Source organism: Lathamus discolor, chromosome 20 (genome assembly GCF_037157495.1).
Source record: "Lathamus discolor isolate bLatDis1 chromosome 20, bLatDis1.hap1, whole genome shotgun sequence".
Classification (NCBI taxonomy): Eukaryota; Metazoa; Chordata; class Aves; order Psittaciformes; family Psittacidae; genus Lathamus; species Lathamus discolor.
Genome location: NC_088903.1, coordinates 4,344,414 through 4,364,571, shown reverse-complemented (window position 1 = coordinate 4,364,571; position 20,158 = coordinate 4,344,414). Strand labels below are relative to the sequence as shown.

At 44.6% G+C, this 20,158-nt stretch overlaps 1 protein-coding gene and 1 long non-coding RNA gene across 2 annotated transcripts in view; one reads left to right on the top strand and one right to left on the bottom strand.

Annotated features, from left to right (window-relative positions):
- Nucleotides 1-402: 402 nt before the first annotated feature.
- The window catches only part of LOC136023971 (uncharacterized), a 36,056-nt gene continuing 16,300 nt past the window's right edge, over nucleotides 403-20,158 (top strand). The window contains exons 1-2 of the long non-coding RNA XR_010616724.1: nucleotides 403-575; nucleotides 14,434-14,531. This is a non-coding gene — a long non-coding RNA (uncharacterized LOC136023971). The remainder of the gene's footprint in view (nucleotides 576-14,433; nucleotides 14,532-20,158) is intronic.
- MEOX1 (mesenchyme homeobox 1) lies at nucleotides 15,041-19,379 on the bottom strand. The gene is made up of 3 exons (XM_065698954.1): nucleotides 18,895-19,379; nucleotides 16,031-16,203; nucleotides 15,041-15,206 (listed from the first exon to the last, which is right to left on the bottom strand). Exons 1-3 carry the CDS (start codon nucleotides 19,343-19,345, stop codon nucleotides 15,084-15,086), a joined length of 747 nt encoding a protein of 248 aa, XP_065555026.1. The 5' UTR covers nucleotides 19,346-19,379; the 3' UTR covers nucleotides 15,041-15,083.

Here is a 20,158-nt window from a genome sequence, read left to right as displayed (position 1 = left end):
TGCTCGCTATGAAAGGGGTGCCTGTTATGCAGAATAACATCTGTAAGGTCCTAGTCCATATATATTTTGATCTTTCTGCGAGCAGAAAGATCCAGCCCCAGCATTCCCAGGACTCCCACTCTGTCAGGAAACCCAACTGAAACACAGTCCTGACCTGTCTGTGGTAGCAGAATGAAAACGTGCTCTCAGGAAGTTTACATCCAGATGCACATTCAGGAGATCAATCACAGCTGGTATTGATGATGAGTTACATATCAAAGGTGAAACTGATGCTGCTGATCATGAGTAAGGCCTGTCTCTGATTTATCCCTTGATGACAACAATGGCCTTGGGGTATGAATCATGTTTTAAATTAGTTTGCCTGTCCACCTGCTCCTTTCTGTGTCCTGTGCTTTCCTCAGTGATCTGCATGAATTCTGTCTTCTGGTTTCATAACATCAGAATGATACGAATAGCGCTGGTGAATGATTTGGAGGATGAAGAGTTTATAAACAGGGTATGAGAGAAGAGAGAAGGCTGAGATTCCTGGGAAAGCTGCTGGCTTCCTAGCAGGCAATATTCAGGATGGGTAAAAGGTTAGTAAAAGTTACAGGTGGCAAATGATGTCACTTGTTTGATAGTTTCTTCTCTGTTCCTCATGAGCTTGTTGTGCAAATGTGTCGTGTTTGTTTTCAAAGGCTGACTAATCAGTTGTGGGACTATGATTCTGGAGTTTCTCTCTGCAGGCTCAGCAATTAACATTCACGGTGATTAATTGCCTTCTATTACCTTTTTTTCTTAAAGTATAGAGCGTGTGAAGAGTTCAGAAGTGATACACAAAGCAGGGGGCAGCTGGTTCTTTCTTATGGGGTATTAGCAATAGATTTATTCCAACACTGTAATCCACACTGCTTAAAGTGTTTCTTCCCTGGGTTTACAGCTCATTTTTCTTAGTTACCAATTGAGTCGTGTGTCTAATCCCTCTCCCCCTCTGGTGTCCACTCCCAAGGTTTAACTGCTTCATCTGTTGTACTGCTTTGAGGAACCCCAGTCCACACCAGCGATGGTTAGTGCAATATAAAGCTGCAGGTGATAGATCCTGACAGAAACGGGAACAAATGGCAAACATCTTAGGAAGTGACAATGTGAAAGCTAAAACCCCCCAAATTTCTCTGTGCTGTAGAATGAAGCATGAACAGGCCTACAGCTTTTAGAAAAGCAACAATAAAGAAAGAGCTGGATGAAGAACTGGGGTTTCTTAACATTAGATGTGTAATCAGCCCGGCCACTCTGTTGCACAGAAACAGAAAACGTGAGTTCTCACTTGGCAGCTTGCAGACTGCTCTGCAATCCCCTTCCTAATGTGTCCGTCATGTAGCATTTTGGGGTATTGTAGCTGTTCTTGGTGGTATAGTTTAGTAATGTGCATGTAGCAAAGAAAGGTTGGGCCCAAAGAAGCTCAAACCCGGCTCTGGCTTAGTTAATCCATCTTCCTAGAAACAGGGTGGGTAGAATTGGCAGGAGACTCGGGAATTGTGAATTGCAGACAGAGGTTATTAATCAAGGTTTGAAATGCACGGAATCTCTTTCTGCTGCTACGCTCTTTTTCTCAAGCCTAAATGGCAAAGCTTGCTTCTTTTCAGCCTCTTTCTGCTATCTGCAAGAGGATCGGTGGTAGCAGGAATTATTTACTTGTAATTCCAATGCCAAGGTTTAATTTCAAGCAGGGGGGTTGGAACTAGAAGATCTTAAGGTCCTTTCCAACCCTAACTGTTCTATGATTCTCTGATGCGGCAGGAGATCTCCCCTAGCCCATAGAACTCTGCTTAGGAGCCTTGCCATGCTTTTAATCTCAAAGTGATTTTCTATAGGGAAGATAGTCCCAGAGTGCAAGGAAGTGGCTGGGTAGGTTTCTTTGTGGCTGCCTGAGGCGTAACACAGAGACTCTGGAGAAAGCAGCTCTCTCTAAGGTCTTGTGAATAAACTGCTCCTTTTAGGTATTCATGCCAGCTACTTTTTATAATGCTCCGAATGAGAGAAGATGGCTCCGGCACTTTGTCTGCAGGAAGGAAGCAATTAGATTATTAGCACTTTGAGAAATTAAATTATGGAAGCTATGGCAGAATAAGTTTAGCAAAGCGTTATAATGTAAGAAAACAATTAAAAAGAGTTATATAAGGGTGGGTGGCCACTTTATTGTCATAGAGTGAGCAGTTAATTGATTGTCATACGGCTGTAATGTACCAGGGCAGTTGTGGGAGCAAATAGAGAAATATCTGCTCAGGATGTATGGAGATTAAGTGCCAAGAAAGGGACTTTTAGGAAACGGGTGTGAGCAGCAGCCTGCAACCCTTGAGTCCTTTTCCCTGTGTCCTGTAAAGAGACATGAAGCACAAAGAAATTCCCTGTCATTCTCTTCAGCTTCCAAGGCCTGATGCTGCAATGTTATATTTAGCTTTCCTCATGGCAGCGGGGGGATAATCGTGTGACTGTAGGGATGATCAGAGATAAGCAGACACAACTGGAATAAGGTGCCACATTCAACAAGTAGAGGATTTTGTCAGCAACACTTGGCCATGCAACTTACTTGCTGTACTGAAAAGAAGGACAAAAGCAACTGAGGTAGTAAGGAGGTGCTAGTAGTTACCAGGCACTCAATCAAGGCAGAGGAGAGGAACCCAGACTTCACTTGTAGAGGTACGGAGCCAGGGTACCAAAGCAAGACACGTAGTTGTTAGCAGGTACTAGCAACTTATCCCATTATGGTTAAAGTAACCACCAATAAAACCTAATCAATGAAATCCCTTTTAAGTTGGCTGGATCAGTGACCCAGAAAATAGCTCCCCTGCAGAAAAGGAAATGATAGTCTATAAAGTGAGAAGTCAATGGGAAAAATCTATTAAAGTGAGTGAGCTATAAGGAGACCTTTGGTGTTAACTGAAACCTTTTGGAAAGAAGCCACAAAACTCACAGCAGCCTTTTAACCCTGCAAATGCTCTCATGTCAGAAAAGGGCCATTTGTGCTGCTGCAGCCCAGGAGAGGGCACTGCAGGCAGCCCAGCTCCCGTCCTCCTCGTTCCCCCGTTCTCAGGAGGTGGCTGTGGGGTGGCAAGGGCTGGAGCAGGAATACCGGGGCAATCGGTCGGGCTTTCAGGCTTAGCTGCGAAGTTCTCAGCAGGGGATTGCAGGGTCCCCGGCAGTGTGGTGGTAATGGAGAGCACTGGCCTAGTGACAGGCTCATCTCGCAGGACTTTGAACCACTTTCTCTCCCTGCCACACTGTCAGTTCACAGCACACTTATTCATATAAGTCATATTCATACTGTTGGAACAAGTCCAGAGGAGGCCATGAGGATGATCAGGGGGCTGGAGCACCTCCCGTATGAAGACAGGCTGAGGAAGTTGGGGCTGTTCAGCCTGGAGAAGAGAAACTGCGTGGAGACCTCAGAGCAGCTTCCAGTGTCTGAAGGGGGCCTATAGGGATGCTGCGGAGGGACTCTTCATCAGGGACTGCAGTGACAGGACAAGGGGTAATGGGTTAAAACTGAAACAAGGGAAGTTTAGATTGGATATTGGAGGAGGAAATTCTTTCCTGTGAGGGTGCTGAGGCACTGGAATGGGTTGCCCAGGGAGGTTGTGAGTGCTCCATCCCTGGCAGTGTTCAAGGCCAGGCTGGACGAAGCCTTGGGTGGGATGGTTTAGTGTGAGGTGTCCCTGCCCATGGCGGGGGGGTTAGAACTGGATGATCTTGAGGTCCTTTCCAACCCAAACTATTCTATGATTCTATACCTATAATTATCACTCACCTTTTTTGTGCTGAAGAAGTCAGCCAGAACCCTGGTAATCAGCGAGGCATCTTGAGCCTGGGATAGGACAGAAGAGGAATCTGATAGACCCAAGAAATCCCTTTCTCACAGGATTCTTTGGTCCCCCAATCAGTTTCTGTTGTCCAGCTTTGGACAGTATTGATTTATTGTTAAGACTAGAAGACAAAAAGCAGAATCTCTGCCTTCCTACTGCCTCTTCTCAGGAAATTGCTCTGTTTGTCAGAAACTAAACAGGGATCTGACAGTCCTGGGAACATGATGAAATCAGAACAAAACTTTGCAAAGCATCTCGAAGATGCAGAGCTCCTGAAAATGGAATCATTCGGATTGTGCTGTGCATGAAATTCCAGCTAAGACTAACTGGGCCCAATTAACTTGTAGCACTTTGTAAAAGTATTTTACATCATCTGCCATCCCCGCTCATCACATCAGGATGAAGAGAAACCCAGCGATGCAAAATAAGCCAGGTATGGAGGAAAATCAGTTATTCAGAGATAGCTCGCAATCAATCAATACAGACTTTACTCTTGCACATGAATCACTGCGAAGAAGCCAAGGACATCCCCGTGGAAGCAGAAGTATCAGCCAAAACTGTTTCCACATTTTCCATTTTAAAAGTATTGCAAATAATACAGCAAATCTGCCCCCAGGGACACGAAACCCTTTTTGCTTTTCTCTTGCCTTGCTGCCTCTGACTTTTTTATTACATGTAAGCAGAAAGGGGAAGGTGGGGGGGGGGAGAAAGCTTGTAAACACCAGGAGATGGAGTGGAAACCATGTGTAACCTCTGCTCTTTCTAAAAGCGGTAAGAAAAATGCACAGAATTACAATCTGAGAGAACTCATCTTGTGAAGATGCTGCCTTGGGACTGGGAGGTCACAGAGCTGAAGGAGCTGCGATTTGTCTTCCTGTAGTAGCCATTATGTTAAGCCCCCAGGTTTTGAAAGGCTGAAAAGAGGACCCTGCTTTATCAGCCATTGGGCTTGTTTTCTTTATCGGCTGTTCAGTCCCAGTGTTGGGCCAAGTAGGCTTCATAGAGAGAACTTGGCGCTTAGTGAGGGGAAGAAGCGAGTCATTCGTTTACAGCACATTTTCTGAATGAAACCCCCTGATGGGATGGGGTTCATGCTGCTTTGCCAGGCACACTGGTGTATGGCATCCCGAAAACTTAAAGATATACAAATGGAATGTGTTTTATATGAAAACAATTTTAAATTAGCTATTTCAAAGCCATTTTAAGTCAGCATAAATGTGCCTGAAAGCTGCTGAAGTTATTGATTATAGGGCCTGACAAAGCTGATGTTTAACATTAGCAACACGGCAGACCATTAGGTTGCTTTGAACCTTCACTCCACACACTTCCCCTTCATCCCTTGGTGTTTAATCCTTTTACATACTTGGACAAAGGAAAAATACTTCTTTAGCTTTCAAAGTCTTCCAGCTACAGTGGGGTCAGGGATGGTCGTTCCTATCAAATGCTGAGTTAGCTTCTCTCATCCGTGCCTCTGAGCTGTAGTGGCCCCGACCAGTATGGTACCAATACATCCCAGTCATTGAACAGCAGCTGAAGCTCAAAGGTGCCATGGTTCTCTTGTTAAGTTCTGCCATCTGTGGTGGTCTGAAAAGCGAAGCTATGGTGTGGCTGAAGAACAAGACTCCATCCTGTCCTTGCCTCAGTGTGTCAGAGGTCTTTGTGGAAAGGAGCACTGCATTGCACCTTATGAAGGCACATACACAGAGCAGGGAACAAACAAATCCACACCCAAACCTGTGAATCCCAGAAGCTTTTGCAGCCTGGGAGTACACCCTTGCTGCTCTGGCACAAATCAGGCAGGAGCAGGGAGTAGCTGATGCATGCTCTTTTCAATGTCTGTAGGGTAACCAACACTTCCTACCTTGGGTGCAGCATAGGGTATTCCAGCCGAGATGGTGCTTGACCTGTTGGGAGGGACAGAAAGGAATTGTTTGCACCACTGTTTTGCACTCCCTTTATCATCTGTAGTCACCCCAGATCATCTTCCCCTCCTTCCAGTGCAGGAGCTTTGTGTTCTTTTAGGGAAGGTGCCTCATTCCGCAAACCCCATGCACTGCAGAACCTCCCGAGCAAAGACAACCCCCTGCGGCTACTCTTATTTGCTCCAGCAAAGGGTGAAGTGATTAATGAGGCCAGAACATATCTTTTCTCCCCAGGATGCACGAGAGAGGCACAGCTGAATAAATACCCCCTGTTATTGCAGTCTGCTTGGTTGGGAGTTAAACTGCAGGTAGCAAAGAGCACTGCCAAATGTAGTTACTGCCACGCTCTGCATCCACTGACAGCTTTGCAGATGATAGCGAGTCAGGAAGATTTCTAAGGATGAAGGTACATTCCTAGTTTTCCCTGTGCTGGAACTGGAGCACTCTGGGCTTCCACTGGGACTAGAGTGTGACTCAGTCTTGTGTTCTTTTTGCTCCTTTAGCATGTGCCTTTACATGAAGCCACTGAGATAATAGCATTGACGATTCAGTGTAGGTGCATTTTGCACCACAATCCCACCCTCTCCACAGTGGTAATTAATTTTCTAAGAAGCTTTATATGTTTGGGGCTCATATCCCTGTGGAATAGTATGCAAAGACCCTCTTAGGGCATAGGAAGGTGAAGGGTGAATGCACTTTCCATTTAGCCAGCAGGTGAAGGTACGTGTCAGCAAGATTGGGTTGAATAAGAAGCACAGCATCCTACAAAGGCTTCTTCCAACAGCCACTTATTGTAGAATCATAGAATAGTTAGGGTTGGAAAGGACCTTAAGATCATCTAGTTCTGGGCTTGCAACCATTTTTCTTTCTCCACTTCCCTTCCTCTGCCGTTACTGTCATGCTCAGCATTTAAAGCTGGGGAAGAAGGAAGGAGTGAGATGTACGGGGGTGATGCTGTTTGTCTTCCCAAGTAGGCACGATACTTGATGGAGCCCTGCTTTCCTGGAGATGGCAGAACACCAGCCTGCTAATGGCAAGTGGTGAAGGAATTCCTCATTTTTCTTGGTTTGCATGTGCAGCTTTTGCTTCACTTATTAAACTGCCTTTAGCTCAGTTTGACTCTTCTGATCTTCTCCCACTGAAGGCGGAGTGAGTGAGTGGCTGCGTGGGGCTTTGTTGCCAGTTGGATTTAAACCATGACAAATGGAGATTAAAAAACTAACCCAAAACAATGAAAAAGGCACAAAGCAGCCCTTGGGTCTCAGTAAGAACCAGCCCTTGGGTCTCAGTAACAACAGTCAGGAGACAACTGCTTCCTTTCTGCTCTTTTAGAAAAGCAGTACACAGAAGGCTGATTGCCAGGTTACAGGCTCAATCTACCATGTATTTCCAGACCTTCATAGAACACATTAAGGTTAAAACTTGCACTAATGTCTGGAGGAATCTCGAGCACAAGATGGAGTAATTTGAATAGCATCCCATAGTGTTCACACAACCTCGTCATTGTCAGTCTTGCACGCATCTTTCCTCTTTGACATGACAAGGCATAGCCATTTGTGGTTGCATTAGCAGCAATGCTGTGTATTTGCTGAAATACGACATGTCCAGGATTGATTGTAAGATTCAGGCTCCTTGCTGGGCTTTCCAAGCTTGTTAAAGTACCTTTTGGTACTGGAGGGCAAAAGGGTATGCCTGGAGTTTGTGTTCAGGCACAGATTTCACTGGGCTCATGAATGGCTGCATCTTGCGCAATTAAGAGCCGTATGCAAAGTGAGCAAGAATGGAGCAGCAGAGCCATACCAAGGAAAATAAACACCAGTGAATTCTTTCCAGAGAAAATCAGCATTGAATGAACCTATTTTCGTGTGGTATTTAACTTCTGAAGTGTGTTAAAGTACCTTGGACTTGAAAATGGAGTAACTCTTCCATAATCTTTTTCACCAACCCATAGAGAAAAGAAGGATGTTGATTTAAGATATAGGCAAAAAGCATGGGGGAACCTGCTGAAGGCTCCTGCTGTTTAGGGTCATGGTTACACTGCACAGCCTGCTGACTTGGGATCAGCTCGAGGTTCTTGAGAGATGAAAAACCGTTTGACACTGTTTTTCAGTGAGCCTGGCTGGCTGACATGAGTCGTCTGAGTGAACACAGGGATGCTGGAGACACTTTAACCAGGACAAATCCCACCTCCCTCTGAAATAGCCAGTTTTTCCTGTCAGATTCCAGACAGATGAAATTTTCTTGGCATAGACCTATTCCTGGCAACATCTTCCCCCTGAATCATGATAAATCAGGACTTGAAGGTGAAGTGGTCGATGGTGTGCGGAGAGAAGGTGCCTGGCTTTATAGATTAAATACATCCTCATCTGCTCACTGCTCTGCATTCTTCCTTAGGTCTCACCCGTGCTAGTTCCCATTGGCTGGAAAAACCCAATCTTAATTTGATTCCAAATGTTGTTGAGCCCAGTTGATGCTGTTGGTGGGATGATAGCGTCAGGAGTCAGTACATTCCTCAGATCATAAATCATCTCAACCTGGCCCCGATTAACTACAGTCCCTGGATTTCATTTCTTTTGGTTTTTACCAGCCATAACAAATTAGGTCATTTTGTGTCAGTGAGACACTGAAGCAGACACCACTGGGAAAGTCACAGGGTACTGTGATGGGGTGATGCTGCGGGAGGAGATGGAATGGGTCCTATCTTCCTATTGCTTTCCAAACAGAGGCCATGGGGTACTTGGCAGAGGAGCTAAAGGATTTTCATAAGGGTGCAGGGAAATGATGTATCTTTAGGTTTTATTTCCATTTTGGTCACACAGAGAATGAGGCAATCTTTGACACCTGGTGTTACCTACCTTGCATGAAATGATATAGTTGTACCTGCTCAAGCCCTGTGCAAAAGTCCAGCCAACCAATCCGACACATTGTGAGCTGGGATGTCTCTTATAGACATCTGAGCTGCCTTTCCCTGTTGAAGACTCCTGCATTTTTATGCAACACAGTGCAAAGACTGCATGGGGCTTATGCAAGAGTCTGTGCCCCAGTTTGCTTAGGGGATGCCTGGCTGGTGAGGTGATGGTTGATAGATCTCTTAGCTTTGAGAGGCTCCTCTGAACTAGTACGGCCTCACTGAGCAGGATGCATCGTTCTCTGGAATAAGAACTGTCTGAGCTCAGTGCAACCCAGAATCCAGCAGGCGTGGAAAGGGTGCTGAACGCATCATTCCAGAGGCTGAGATTTATACCTGGGATTTGAACAGGAAAATCCAAATGACTCTTTGTTGTACTTCACTATGCTGTATTACCAATAATGTTTCTCTTGTTCATTTAATGTGAGGTCATAAAAGAGCAGAAACAATAACATAATGGTGAATAATCAGAAATTCCACCCCTATGGAAGGGCAATCAGAGCAGTTCTCTGACTGCGAGCAGGAGGAATTTCCTAGATCCCTTCTTTAAAATGATGTGGTACGTTATTTAGTACTGCAAGGAATGCACTCTACACAGCAGCAGCCAGTTTTGCACCTGAAGAATAAAGCATATTCATTTCATTTCTAATCAAAATTACCTGCCTTTAAAACCCTATTGCATACCATTGCCTGCTTCTGAATAGAGTAATGCAGTTTATATTTGTGAATCCTCATACCGTTAAATGCAATGAGCTCATCCTTTTTCTTGGCATCTTCTCATCTTGATTCTGGCAGAGACACAATGAAATTACAGCAGGAAGAGGAGCTCATTTTTCTCCTAAAAATAATGCTGGTCAAGTTGGCCTTAGCAACTGTGAAGGAAAGTGAAAATTCAAGCCAAGTTTCGTATTTGAAGTTATGCACATATTCCAACCCTAACACTATTACCCTTGTTTTCCAAATGGTGAGTTATATTCTTCATGTATGTAAAAGATGTCAAAGCAACTGCAACTAGAATAGATCAGTTCAGGGCTGACTAGGAGTTAAAGTATGTTATTAAATGCGCGGTCCAGATGCCTCTTAGACACTGACAACATTGACCACCATTCTAGGAAGCCTATTCCACTGACCACTCTCTTGGTAAAGAAATGTTTCCTACTGTCAAGTCTGAACCTCCCCTGATGCAGCTTTGAACCATCCCTAGGCATCCTGTCCCTGCATCCCAGGGTGATCAGCACCTTTCTCTCAACATCCCCTCCTCAAGAAGCTATGGAGAGCAATGAGGTCACCCATCAGCCTCCTTATCTCCAAAGTAGACAAGACCAAAGCTGCTGCTCATAGGAGAAACCTTCCTGCCCTGTCACCAGCTTTGTTGCCCTCCTCTTGGCAGTTCTAGCACCCTAACATCCCCAAACTGAGGCCCAGAACTGCACATAGTATTCAAGATGAGGCCTCACCAATGCTGAATACAGTGGCATAACCACCTCTTTTGAGCAGCTGATTCTGCTATGTTGGATGCACTCCGGATGCAGTTTGCCTTCTGGCTGCCAGGGTACATTGTTGGTTGCACCCTCCTAAGTGTCGAATCCAGCAGTTAAGTTTTATACCATTGATGGCTGCCCAATTAAAATGCAAAAGGTATGTTGGACTTGGTATGTTGGACTTAGTATATTTTCCACTGAGTTTCTTTCCTTTATGGCTTTCCTGGGCTTTATGAACAACTCTGCTGGAACTGGGTGTTTTTTTCTCTAAGAAATCTTGCAAAAGCACAAGAAGAACTTGGTTACTGCAGTAAAATGCCTTGGTTTTCCATGCATATTTATCTGATGCTTGAATGGTTGGAAATCTCTTCTCACTGTGTGCATTAAAGGCTTCCTGCCTGCACTGTGCAAAGGACTCTGAGCAGTCACAAGATATTAAACAGATTCATAATGGAACCTAACAGTATAAACATGTCTTCAGTGCAGACAGGAACGCCACAAACCCTTATGCTGTGTAATGTAAAACATACCCCGGTTGTGTCTGTGCTCTCTTCTGCAAATAAACAAGGCAGAGATGTGCCTGAAACGTTTCATTGAGACAGGCGATTTCTCCTCTCATTGGTTCGCTCTCTACCAGATTTATTTTAGAAGGTGATACCTTAAAGAACTTTATAACTTTGCTCTGACTCAGACCAGCAGCAGGAAGCCGGACACAAGCCCATGCTGCTCGTCCTCTTCAAGAAGAAGCCTTACTTTGCACTTTGTCATTTCCTTGGTGGAATGCACAGAGTATTGGATATGTTTGTATCCAGAACTTCCTTTTCAATTAGCTTCAGGCAGAAACAATGGTGAATTATTATAATGGAGAATTATACTTTTCCTTGGAAAAGAATTTCCTGGCCAGATTTGTAAGTGATCATGGTACTGGCACCAAAGGTCTGCCGCCCCCAGCTGAGGAAAGTGGATGGAGCAATGAAATGAGATCTGATAGGCTCTTCTTTTTCTCAATGGGGGAACCTGTGCCCAGATCCTCATCAGTTACATCACTTGGTCATCTCTCATGAGAGAAACACGGAATGGAAAGGGTGGATGTATAGAAAAGGGTTAAAATCTAGAAACACAGAATGGGCATGACTTGAGGGAGCTTTGAGAAATGTTTTACTCTTTATAAAGGAAAGAGAGAAACATGACTCAAACCTCCACGGGATGAAGTCACCATCCTCTCCGTTACTCACTCCTGTTATCTCTTTGCAAACTGTTCCCAAGGGAGCTTCCAGACAACCGGCTGCTTACCCTTGTGTAGAAGTTATTTAAAATACATAGAGTACAGAGAGAGGGAATAGTGGTGGAAAAGTCTGGTCCTGTGTGAAAATCCTTCCTTGGTGTAGAAATGAAAGCAATGTGGCACTGGGGGGGGGGGGGGGGGGGGGGAAGAAGCTGTAGAGCTCTGCAGACAGCTGCCCATACCCAGCGCTGCAGTGGAAATCACCCCATCGTAATTCACAAATACAGCCTGAAAGGTGATAGCCTGATGCTGAGGTTATTTTACAGCCACACCAGGCAAGTTCCAGTCAGACAGAAGCCCTTCTACTGTAATCACTGGAAGAAAATGGATTTCCTGTCCATCTGCCTGGAAGCGCTGCACGGATCCAGTGCTCAGAGCGCAGTCACTAACACAGACATATAATATTTCTTGAAGGGGCTGCGCGCTTTCCTCAAGGGAAGGGAATTATCCAAAATATGAGATAGTGGCGGATGAAACCCAATCTGAGCACTGGAAGAGGTGGGGGGAGAAAGTCTGGTAACTGACAAACTGTGCGCTCTGTAAGCCGCCCTGCTCCGCTGTGTGTGCTTGCCTCTGTGCATCGGAAATTCTCCTGGAAGGGGGATTTGTAAGCTTTGCTCGTGTAGAACACGACCCATTCAGGATCTCTGGCTGTGAAATGCTTGCTAAAAGGGCTCTTTTGTTTTCCAGACAGTGTGAACTGCAGGCTCTGCTTCGTTAGTCACAGCATGCACCCCCAGTCATTAGCGCTGTGCATGGGCTGGGGGGGGAGTTCAGGACTCTCCTCGTTAGCTCATGACAGAGTGGGAGCTTGGAGGAGAAATGAGCCCTTTCAGTAGCCTCCAAGCACCCCACCTCTGTGCTGGGGTGCGGCTGGGTTTCCTGCAGCACCCTGTGTCAGTGGGGATGCGTGCCAAGCAGGGAGCAGTATGGCATCTCCGTGCCCCCAGATCCGCTCCATCTGTGAATGGGAAGAGATGGGTTGTATCCCGGTGGCTGGGGTATGAAAGGCTATTGGAAGGTGGAAGCATAGGAGTTCTTGGCAAGGGGGGAGGAAGTCTATTTTGGGTGAGCTAATGGTGATCAGGTGGAGCTCTGGCCACCCTCAAGTCCATGGCTGTTGTGTTGGTACTAACGGTTCACTCTCCCTAAAAACCTAATCACTGCTAACCACAAGCTCAGAATTTCCACTGCTCTCTTTGTAAAGCTACAACGGCTGCATGTGAGCTCAGCAGCAGACACAATGCCCTCTGCGAGGGCTTTGCACGTCTCCACAGCGTTCAACACATGCAAACTCTCAAGCTGCCCGTAGACCAGTGTGTTATGTAAAACATGGGATGCTCCATGGCACAGGGCAGCAGCTCTGCAGACCTTTAGGAAGCAGCAGGACTTTCAATGGGTTTTTTTCCTTTGTGAAATGCTGGGAAATCTCTGCTCGTTCTTCCCGAGATTTCCAGCTGAGCACTTCTCCAGCTTCCATGGAAATCTGTTTCTCTGCCATCTGGTGTGTGTTAACGCTCGTACTCCTTAGCAAAACATCAGGCTTTTCTGGCCATGTGAGAAGCGTATCCAGTGAAAGGAGGAAAATGGTAGCTAGCTTTTGCTTCCACATTACATTGACAGAGTCTGTTTCTACAGCAGAGCAGCATCTCCGTAGAGAGTACGGTTTGGTGTTGCTTCCCTAGACCCTGGAGGATATTATTGTGTTTGGTCTAAAGAGGTAGAAAGTGAGAGCTTTGAATTAGCATCATAGAATTGTAGAATAGTTTGGGTTGGAAAGGGCCTTAAGATCATTCAGTTCCAACCCCCCTGCCACGGGCGGGGATGTGTCACACTAGCTCATGTCACCCAAGACTCTGCCCAACCTGGCACTGAAGGATGGAGCATTTGCAACTTCTTCTTTAACCTGCACCAATGCCTCAGCACCCTCACAGGGAAGAGCTTCCTTATATCTAACCTGAACTTCCCCTGTTTCAGTTTGAACCCATCACCCCTTGTCTTATCACTACAGTCCCTGATGAAGAGCCCCTCTCCAGCATCCTTGTAACCCATCCTTCTAGGGGCTGTTGGATCTTACAGTAAAAGCTAGGATATTCCAAACTATGTGGGATATCTAGACATGTTGTCTGGGGCACCTACATCATCTCCTAACGTTGTACAGCTAATCCAAGAGCAGTGCCTCTAGAAGGCTTATATCTTTTCAATGCACATACGTAGCTGGCTATAGCCTGAAGAGATGTGGGTAGCTCGGAGAGAGGCCATGCATACTTCTCATCATTTTAACTGATTTTTAAATGCAGCATCCATTTAAGCTTATGGTGACAAAGCGCATGGTTTGTTTGCAGGGAGGCAGGTGGAACTTTTAGGGTTAATAGTGCTTGAATATCTGAGAAGTAACGGGAATACCCCTCTGTGAATGCACTCACAGGATTTCCATGTTTGCATCCATGCTGTGGTCACAGTGTAGGATGTGCAGAGGCCCTGTGAAACATCGGTGATACAGTTTCCCCCCCTCCCAACACTTCTTAAGGGCGACATTGGTCACATAACTATACATTTCCTAAATCCAGGTACTGATGTAGTAGACAGTAAGTAATGAGTGTAAATCCACATAATACCCAGATTAACAGATGGTTTAATACGTAACTTAACTATACGCATGTATGTGTTTATTTGGAGGCAAGTTTTGTCTCCCATGAAAAATGAAACGAGAACATGTAGACAGTAAAGTCGGTTAAATCACTACCGATAACATATTTCTGCCTCTCCCGACAATCCTGAATTCACAAAGAAAACTGTGGGTTTACAGAGAGATTCCATGAATCTGAAAGAAATGCAGCCCTAAAAAGGAGTTTTCCTTTATATAATAGATTGAAATGTTGCAAACAAAGCTGACAGGGTTAATCTCCGCTGTACCTGCTGGACAGCTGGTTACAGTTGTCAGGATTTGGATTATTGGAAAAGATATTTGCAATTCAGATTAGCAATTTAATTTCAGGATTTACAGTGAGGATGGAAGAAATGTCCCTCTCCAGACTGCATCAAGAGGGCACTTCTCTTGGAGCATCGATGTGAAAGCCGTCTCTTCTGAAACTGGTAAGCAGAATTCTGCGTATCTAGATTTGGGTTCATTTTTATGTTGTAATCTCACTACCTACATACAGGTGTTCAATTCACTTTGCATGATAAAATCAGTGACTACCAAAGTGTCTATTTCCTTTAAAGTAAGGCATGAGGAAAAGGTACCTGGTCAAGTCCAAATGCAGAATGAAGAGGTGTGACCAGGGAAAGGCACAGCTGCATTATCACTCACTGACTGACAGCCTGTATCTTCTGAGTGCTTGAGAGCCTACACAACATGATGCCTGGTTCATATTCAGTGTTAGCTTTTATTATGAAGACACATCTGTGGTAGTAAGACAGTTCTACAGAGTTGAATTAATTCAGACAAGATCAGAATCATGCCCTCCTTTGGCTTTTTTCTGTCGTGTTCTTTAATTGCCTCTGTAGCATCCTATGCCTGTTAAAGACTCACAGCTGCAGGTTTTGCAGATGGGGTCGTCTTGAGGTGTAGCTGAACCGGAGCAGTGTTGCATCCACTTTCTGATCACTAACTTTCTCCATGCTTCTCTCTCATTGCTGCAAGGACTAGTCAGAGCTGGGGGAGGCAGCAGAGTCCACATCTTCTGTGTCAGGTTCATGTGGGGACGCTTGTTGCCCACCTTTAACACGTTTCCACTTCATCCTTCTGTTTTGAAACCATACTTTGACCTGAGTGATAAAAAGGAAATGATTACTTATTGCCTCAATCTCAGCTGTATAAGCAGACCTATGCACACATGTATGTATTCATAGAGAGATGTTTTGGGGAATTCTAGAAGAAAAGGTGAAAGGAACCTCACAAGTTCTAACAAAGGCAGGAGCAATCCTTTCTAAGCTGTTCCAGGCTGATGTTTCCCTGAGACCCATAGAGGTAGTATAAGTGCTTTGCCCAGAATCTGTCCTTATGTCAACCAAACGTGTCAACCCAATGGGCACAGTGCATCTAATGTCTTTTAACATCCACTCCCTCCAACCTAATGCTTCAGGAGCTGCGATGTGGATAGTATTGAGCAATTCCTAAATTGTTCACTAAGCTTTGATAAGGAAACCCTGAGATCGCAATGAGAGAACAGAAGTGTCTTTCTCCAGAACTCTGTAATTTTGTCTTCCTTTATCCCCTTAAAATACTTTTTGACCCAGGCAGAATGCATGTATCAAACATATATCATCCTAATAACTTCCTTGTAACTGCAGTCTAAGGTGATATCTATATTCCATCTGTAAGCCTTGATATGTACCAATGAGTGTTGCTAAACAACAGCTTGGTAGATATCGGTTACTCCCAAATGTGTCTTTAGTTAGAAAAGCAGAATTACTTTTATTAACTATTACAGAAACCTGTGACAAATGTGTTTTAAAGGAATGTGGAGGCTTTGTACTAAAATCGCTCTGTGCCATTGCAAAAGTACACTCTTGAGTAACAGATCTGCTTCAGCTTTAGCAAGAAGTTGTAGGGGAGGAAGGAGCTGGGGAGGAAGGGGCTCATCCATTACTTGTCTTTCGGTGAGATCCAGATTCACAGCAATCTCGTATCTCCTGAGCCTCGTCAAGTAGTTATGGTGGGCAAATTCAGCTTCCAGCTCCCGTAGCTGCTCCTTTGTGAAAGCTGTCCTTTCCTTCCGGGATTTGCTGCTTGGTTCTGCCTTGTTGCTTGAATTCTGGGTTTCTAAGAGGCAAGCACATATATTGTGTCATTTAAAGCTGCACTGATCTGGGTGAACTTGTGTGTTGCTGAGGTCTGAGCTAGACTACTAATGGAGGTGCTCAGTGGAGCTTCTAAGAAGTTTGTATGTGCCCTCCCCATGACTTAGCACTGTTGTCAGCCTTGGGACAGCACAGAATTAGGTGCTGTCAGAGCCTGCCTCGGTCTGTGAGGTCAGAAATGAGCAGCTATGGGAAAAAAAGCTCTCATTCCTTGCTATCACTGCATCAAAATAGTTTCCTTCCCCACGTTTTAACTTTCGTTCCTTATATCCGTATTATCACTCTCCCTTGATCTACCAAAAAAAGCCAGCAAAGCCAGCACTTTTTGTATTTCATTCCCATAAAATAAAGCTGTCGGGATTCTATGACATATTACAGTACTATATTTGGAGATCTGAGAACTTCAAGTACATCATAACACAAGTACAAGTTAGAACTTCAACCAGCTTTGCCTGACTTGGCCTATTTGGAAATGTTAATGGCTGTGGATGGACAGCAAGAGGCAGCTGTAAGAGCCAGCACAAGGTTAACTTCTACCTTCAGGTCACTTGGTGAGCCAGTGAAGTCAAGACTGAATATGGCATCTAAATAGTAGAGGGGGGAAGGTTGCGTGCATGTTTATTCACAACTACTTGTAGTAGGCGCAACTGTTGTTATTGCCGTAAGAAAGCCATTCTTTGCATGTTTTTACTGTACCCATGCTTCAAAGGAAGTTTCAAAGATTAACAAGCTTTTTTCTTACTTTTATACCATTCTGCTTATTTGTCTGAGAAATGTGTTTAGTTTAGACTGTTCTCAGAACACTCTGCAAAGGGCCATGTTCCAAAGCCCTCACTGTGTGTCTTGTAACAACTAGGGTCCTCGCAAGAGCCAGTGGGTTTTGCATGCACTGGTACAGATCATGGTAACGCTGTATCTGTATCGCGGCTCAGGGAAACTTGTGGTGGATAAGGCACCAACTTAAAGGAAATAGGTTATATTGTAGGTTTTGTCTTGAAGTGATTTCAAGATATTTTTCTTGACTAGCCTAGTCTCTGAGGAGAAGGTTCTGGGTATCTAAGAAGATTATCGAGAGGAGAGAAAAGACTTATCTTCTACTTAGAACAACCAGCCAGTGTGTGCTGTGTCCAGCTGCAGTTCTGGAACAGCTGTAGAAGTGAAAGAAACCACAATGAAATTGCTCAGACTTTCCCCTTCTATTTTGTCTGGGGACAGAAGGAAGGAAAAGCTTGCAGGAGGGATATCAAATAATTCTGTCTGCTGTCCAGTTAGCAAGGAAAGGAGTGAAATGAAAAGCCATGGAATCCCCTTTGGGATGTTTTCATTGTTCTGCATTCGCTCAAGTAATAACGTGTACAGACAGCACCACTTGCTAGAAGGCAGGAAACACCGGAGCTTTCAGTGATGTCATTGCTTACAGCTCCCCTATAATGAAAAGTATATGGGACAGCAGCAAGTATGACAAGAAAACGTGAGGGTGCTGGTAATAGAGAATAGAAGCAACATTTGTCTTCTACTTAAAACAGGGAGATGTGCTTTGAAATCAGTCTCTTTAAGAATAAGGCAATCCCTCTAACCTGAGTATACTGAAATCATCGTTTTCCTATGACTTGCAAATGCTTTAACAAAAGTTATCACTCACTTTGATTATTTCTTTTCTAAACTTCTTTACAATTCTGTTTTGGGAAAATGAACTTAAATTTGGCAAAGCTGGGTTTCTAAAGAAAAGAACTGGAGAAATGAAAGGTGGGTTAAAGGTTGCTGTTCTGTAGCCAACCCATAAAACCTGTAAAGAAATAAATAGCGAAATACTTTGATCACTGTGTTCTCTACCTGTAAAATGGGGATACTGGAAAATGTTCCCCACTTCATAGCAGTGCTGTGGGGAAAAGCACACTGTAGCTTGTAAATGAATATTGTAGCAAATGGATGTATATAAGCCTATCAATTTTTAACAGCTTCCTTAGAGAAAGCAATTTTATGCATATTTCACATACCTTTATTTGAGAGAGCAGCAAATCAGAGGTTTCTGTAACTAAGAAATGATTGCTTGTGGCTCCGTAGAGTGCATTCTGCCCGTTAGGATGCCACAATGAAAACTGCTTACATTTTCTGTCTCGCTGGACATTGTCCTGATGGGGAAACCTTTTGTAGGTCTTTTGAGTTTAAAACCATTGAATATTTAGACCAAAACAGAATTTCTCTCTCAAGGGAGACTTCACATCTTGTATTTCTTCCCATCAACTGAGATGTCAAAACCCTACTATAACATTTCCAGCTAGCACAAGGTGAGAGATCTTTGCTCTTTGCAGCTTTCTTACGCTCGGACAAATGGCAGGTATGCAATATATAGCTCCCCATCCTAGGACTTACAGCTCAGTGTACACATGCCATGCGGCTCCTGTTTAGTTACAGCAAATGTGCATTGTGCTGGGGAGTATAATGTTCAGTACACAAGATCTGCAGGAGTGGGATACAAACACCAGAGGTCATCAAAGAATAAGCCATTTAGTTTCTATGTTATTGTGTAAGCTTCCCCAGTCAAGAGTTACCAAGTGTTTTCCTCACCAGCTTTGTTTCTTAATGCCTGCTCTTACAGATGCTCTCATCTACAGCTTGTACTATCCCACAACCCTGATTTCGTATCACCTACCTGAGTTCTCCTTTTTTCTTTTAGATGACTTTTTCTCAGTCTCATTTGTAGTATTTACTGGTACCTCGTCCTCTTCATTCATACCCACCGCTGCACTCACTAGATTTGGGCTGCTGCCTTCTGACTCCCCAGAACCCAAGGCCAGTCCTGGGTTTAGTCGTCTTCTGGCTTCGGCTGCTGCAAAATGCCAGTCAGAGTGTTGGAAAGAGGGATGCTGCTCCACAAATGTCCGCTCCTCGTGTGGGAAGCTGTGGGGAGCAGCCACCAGGCAGGAGGTGGAGAAATCGGGATAAGCAGCAAAATCTGACTTCTGAGGGAAGGAGAACGATGCTGGTGGGTAGTGGTTCAGCCCTGACGCTGTGGTCACATCCATGTGGGTGCTCCGCAGGCACCCCCAGAGTGGGGCAGGAGGCTGTGGACTGCGCATGCAGCTGCTGCTGGTGGGATCCATGTGCTTCCAATCCTGTTCACACACCAGTGCTGGTGACCGGTTGTAGCTCAGGCTTCAAAATCAGCAAAGGAGCAAAAGGGAAATCTTCCAGATCTTACAGAATAGATTTCATCCCTAAACAACAGGTTCTTTGTGGGTTTTAGGCTGTTGCAGAATTGTTACTTTGGGAACTCTTCTGAATGTCTTCATTGTCCTGACTGGAGAACAGTAACCAGGTGTAGGCAGTGATTGCTCTGAACCGCTTCCCAAGGCCCGGAGCTTCCTTCCTTGTGAAGTGCTGGACATGAGGGAAACACTTTTAAATACGGTGCTGGGGAGAGAGCGACAAGTTTGTGAAGTGAAATGTGAGAGAGGGGAGGGAGGGGTTAATGTACATACACCCAGGTCCTCCAACCAAAGCAAAGCAGCAACTATTAATCATCCGAAACCTTATATGCACATCTAATGGGATTTGCAGATGGAGCCTTTTAAAGAAACAATGTCTGTATTTTTTTTTTTCTTTTTTAAAGAAAAGAGCAGCACACAAAAAAGCCTTTAAAGTTCCCCTCTGACACGAGGAAGTTATTTTTATTGCACTGTTAACAAAATCCCCCAAGTCTTGGCTTTGGAAAAAGCCTTAACACAGCATTCAACAGACACCAACTAAAGTGGGAAATGGAAGTCAGAAAGGACTTCATTGATTATAGACAATTTAAGACCCAGTCTTAACATAGTATTAAACCTGGCTTGTGCACACACACAAGGTCTTGAGTCAATTTGTTTTGTTAGCTTTGTAACACATGTATTTGCTGAGAGCTGGAGTTTGCTGCCAGT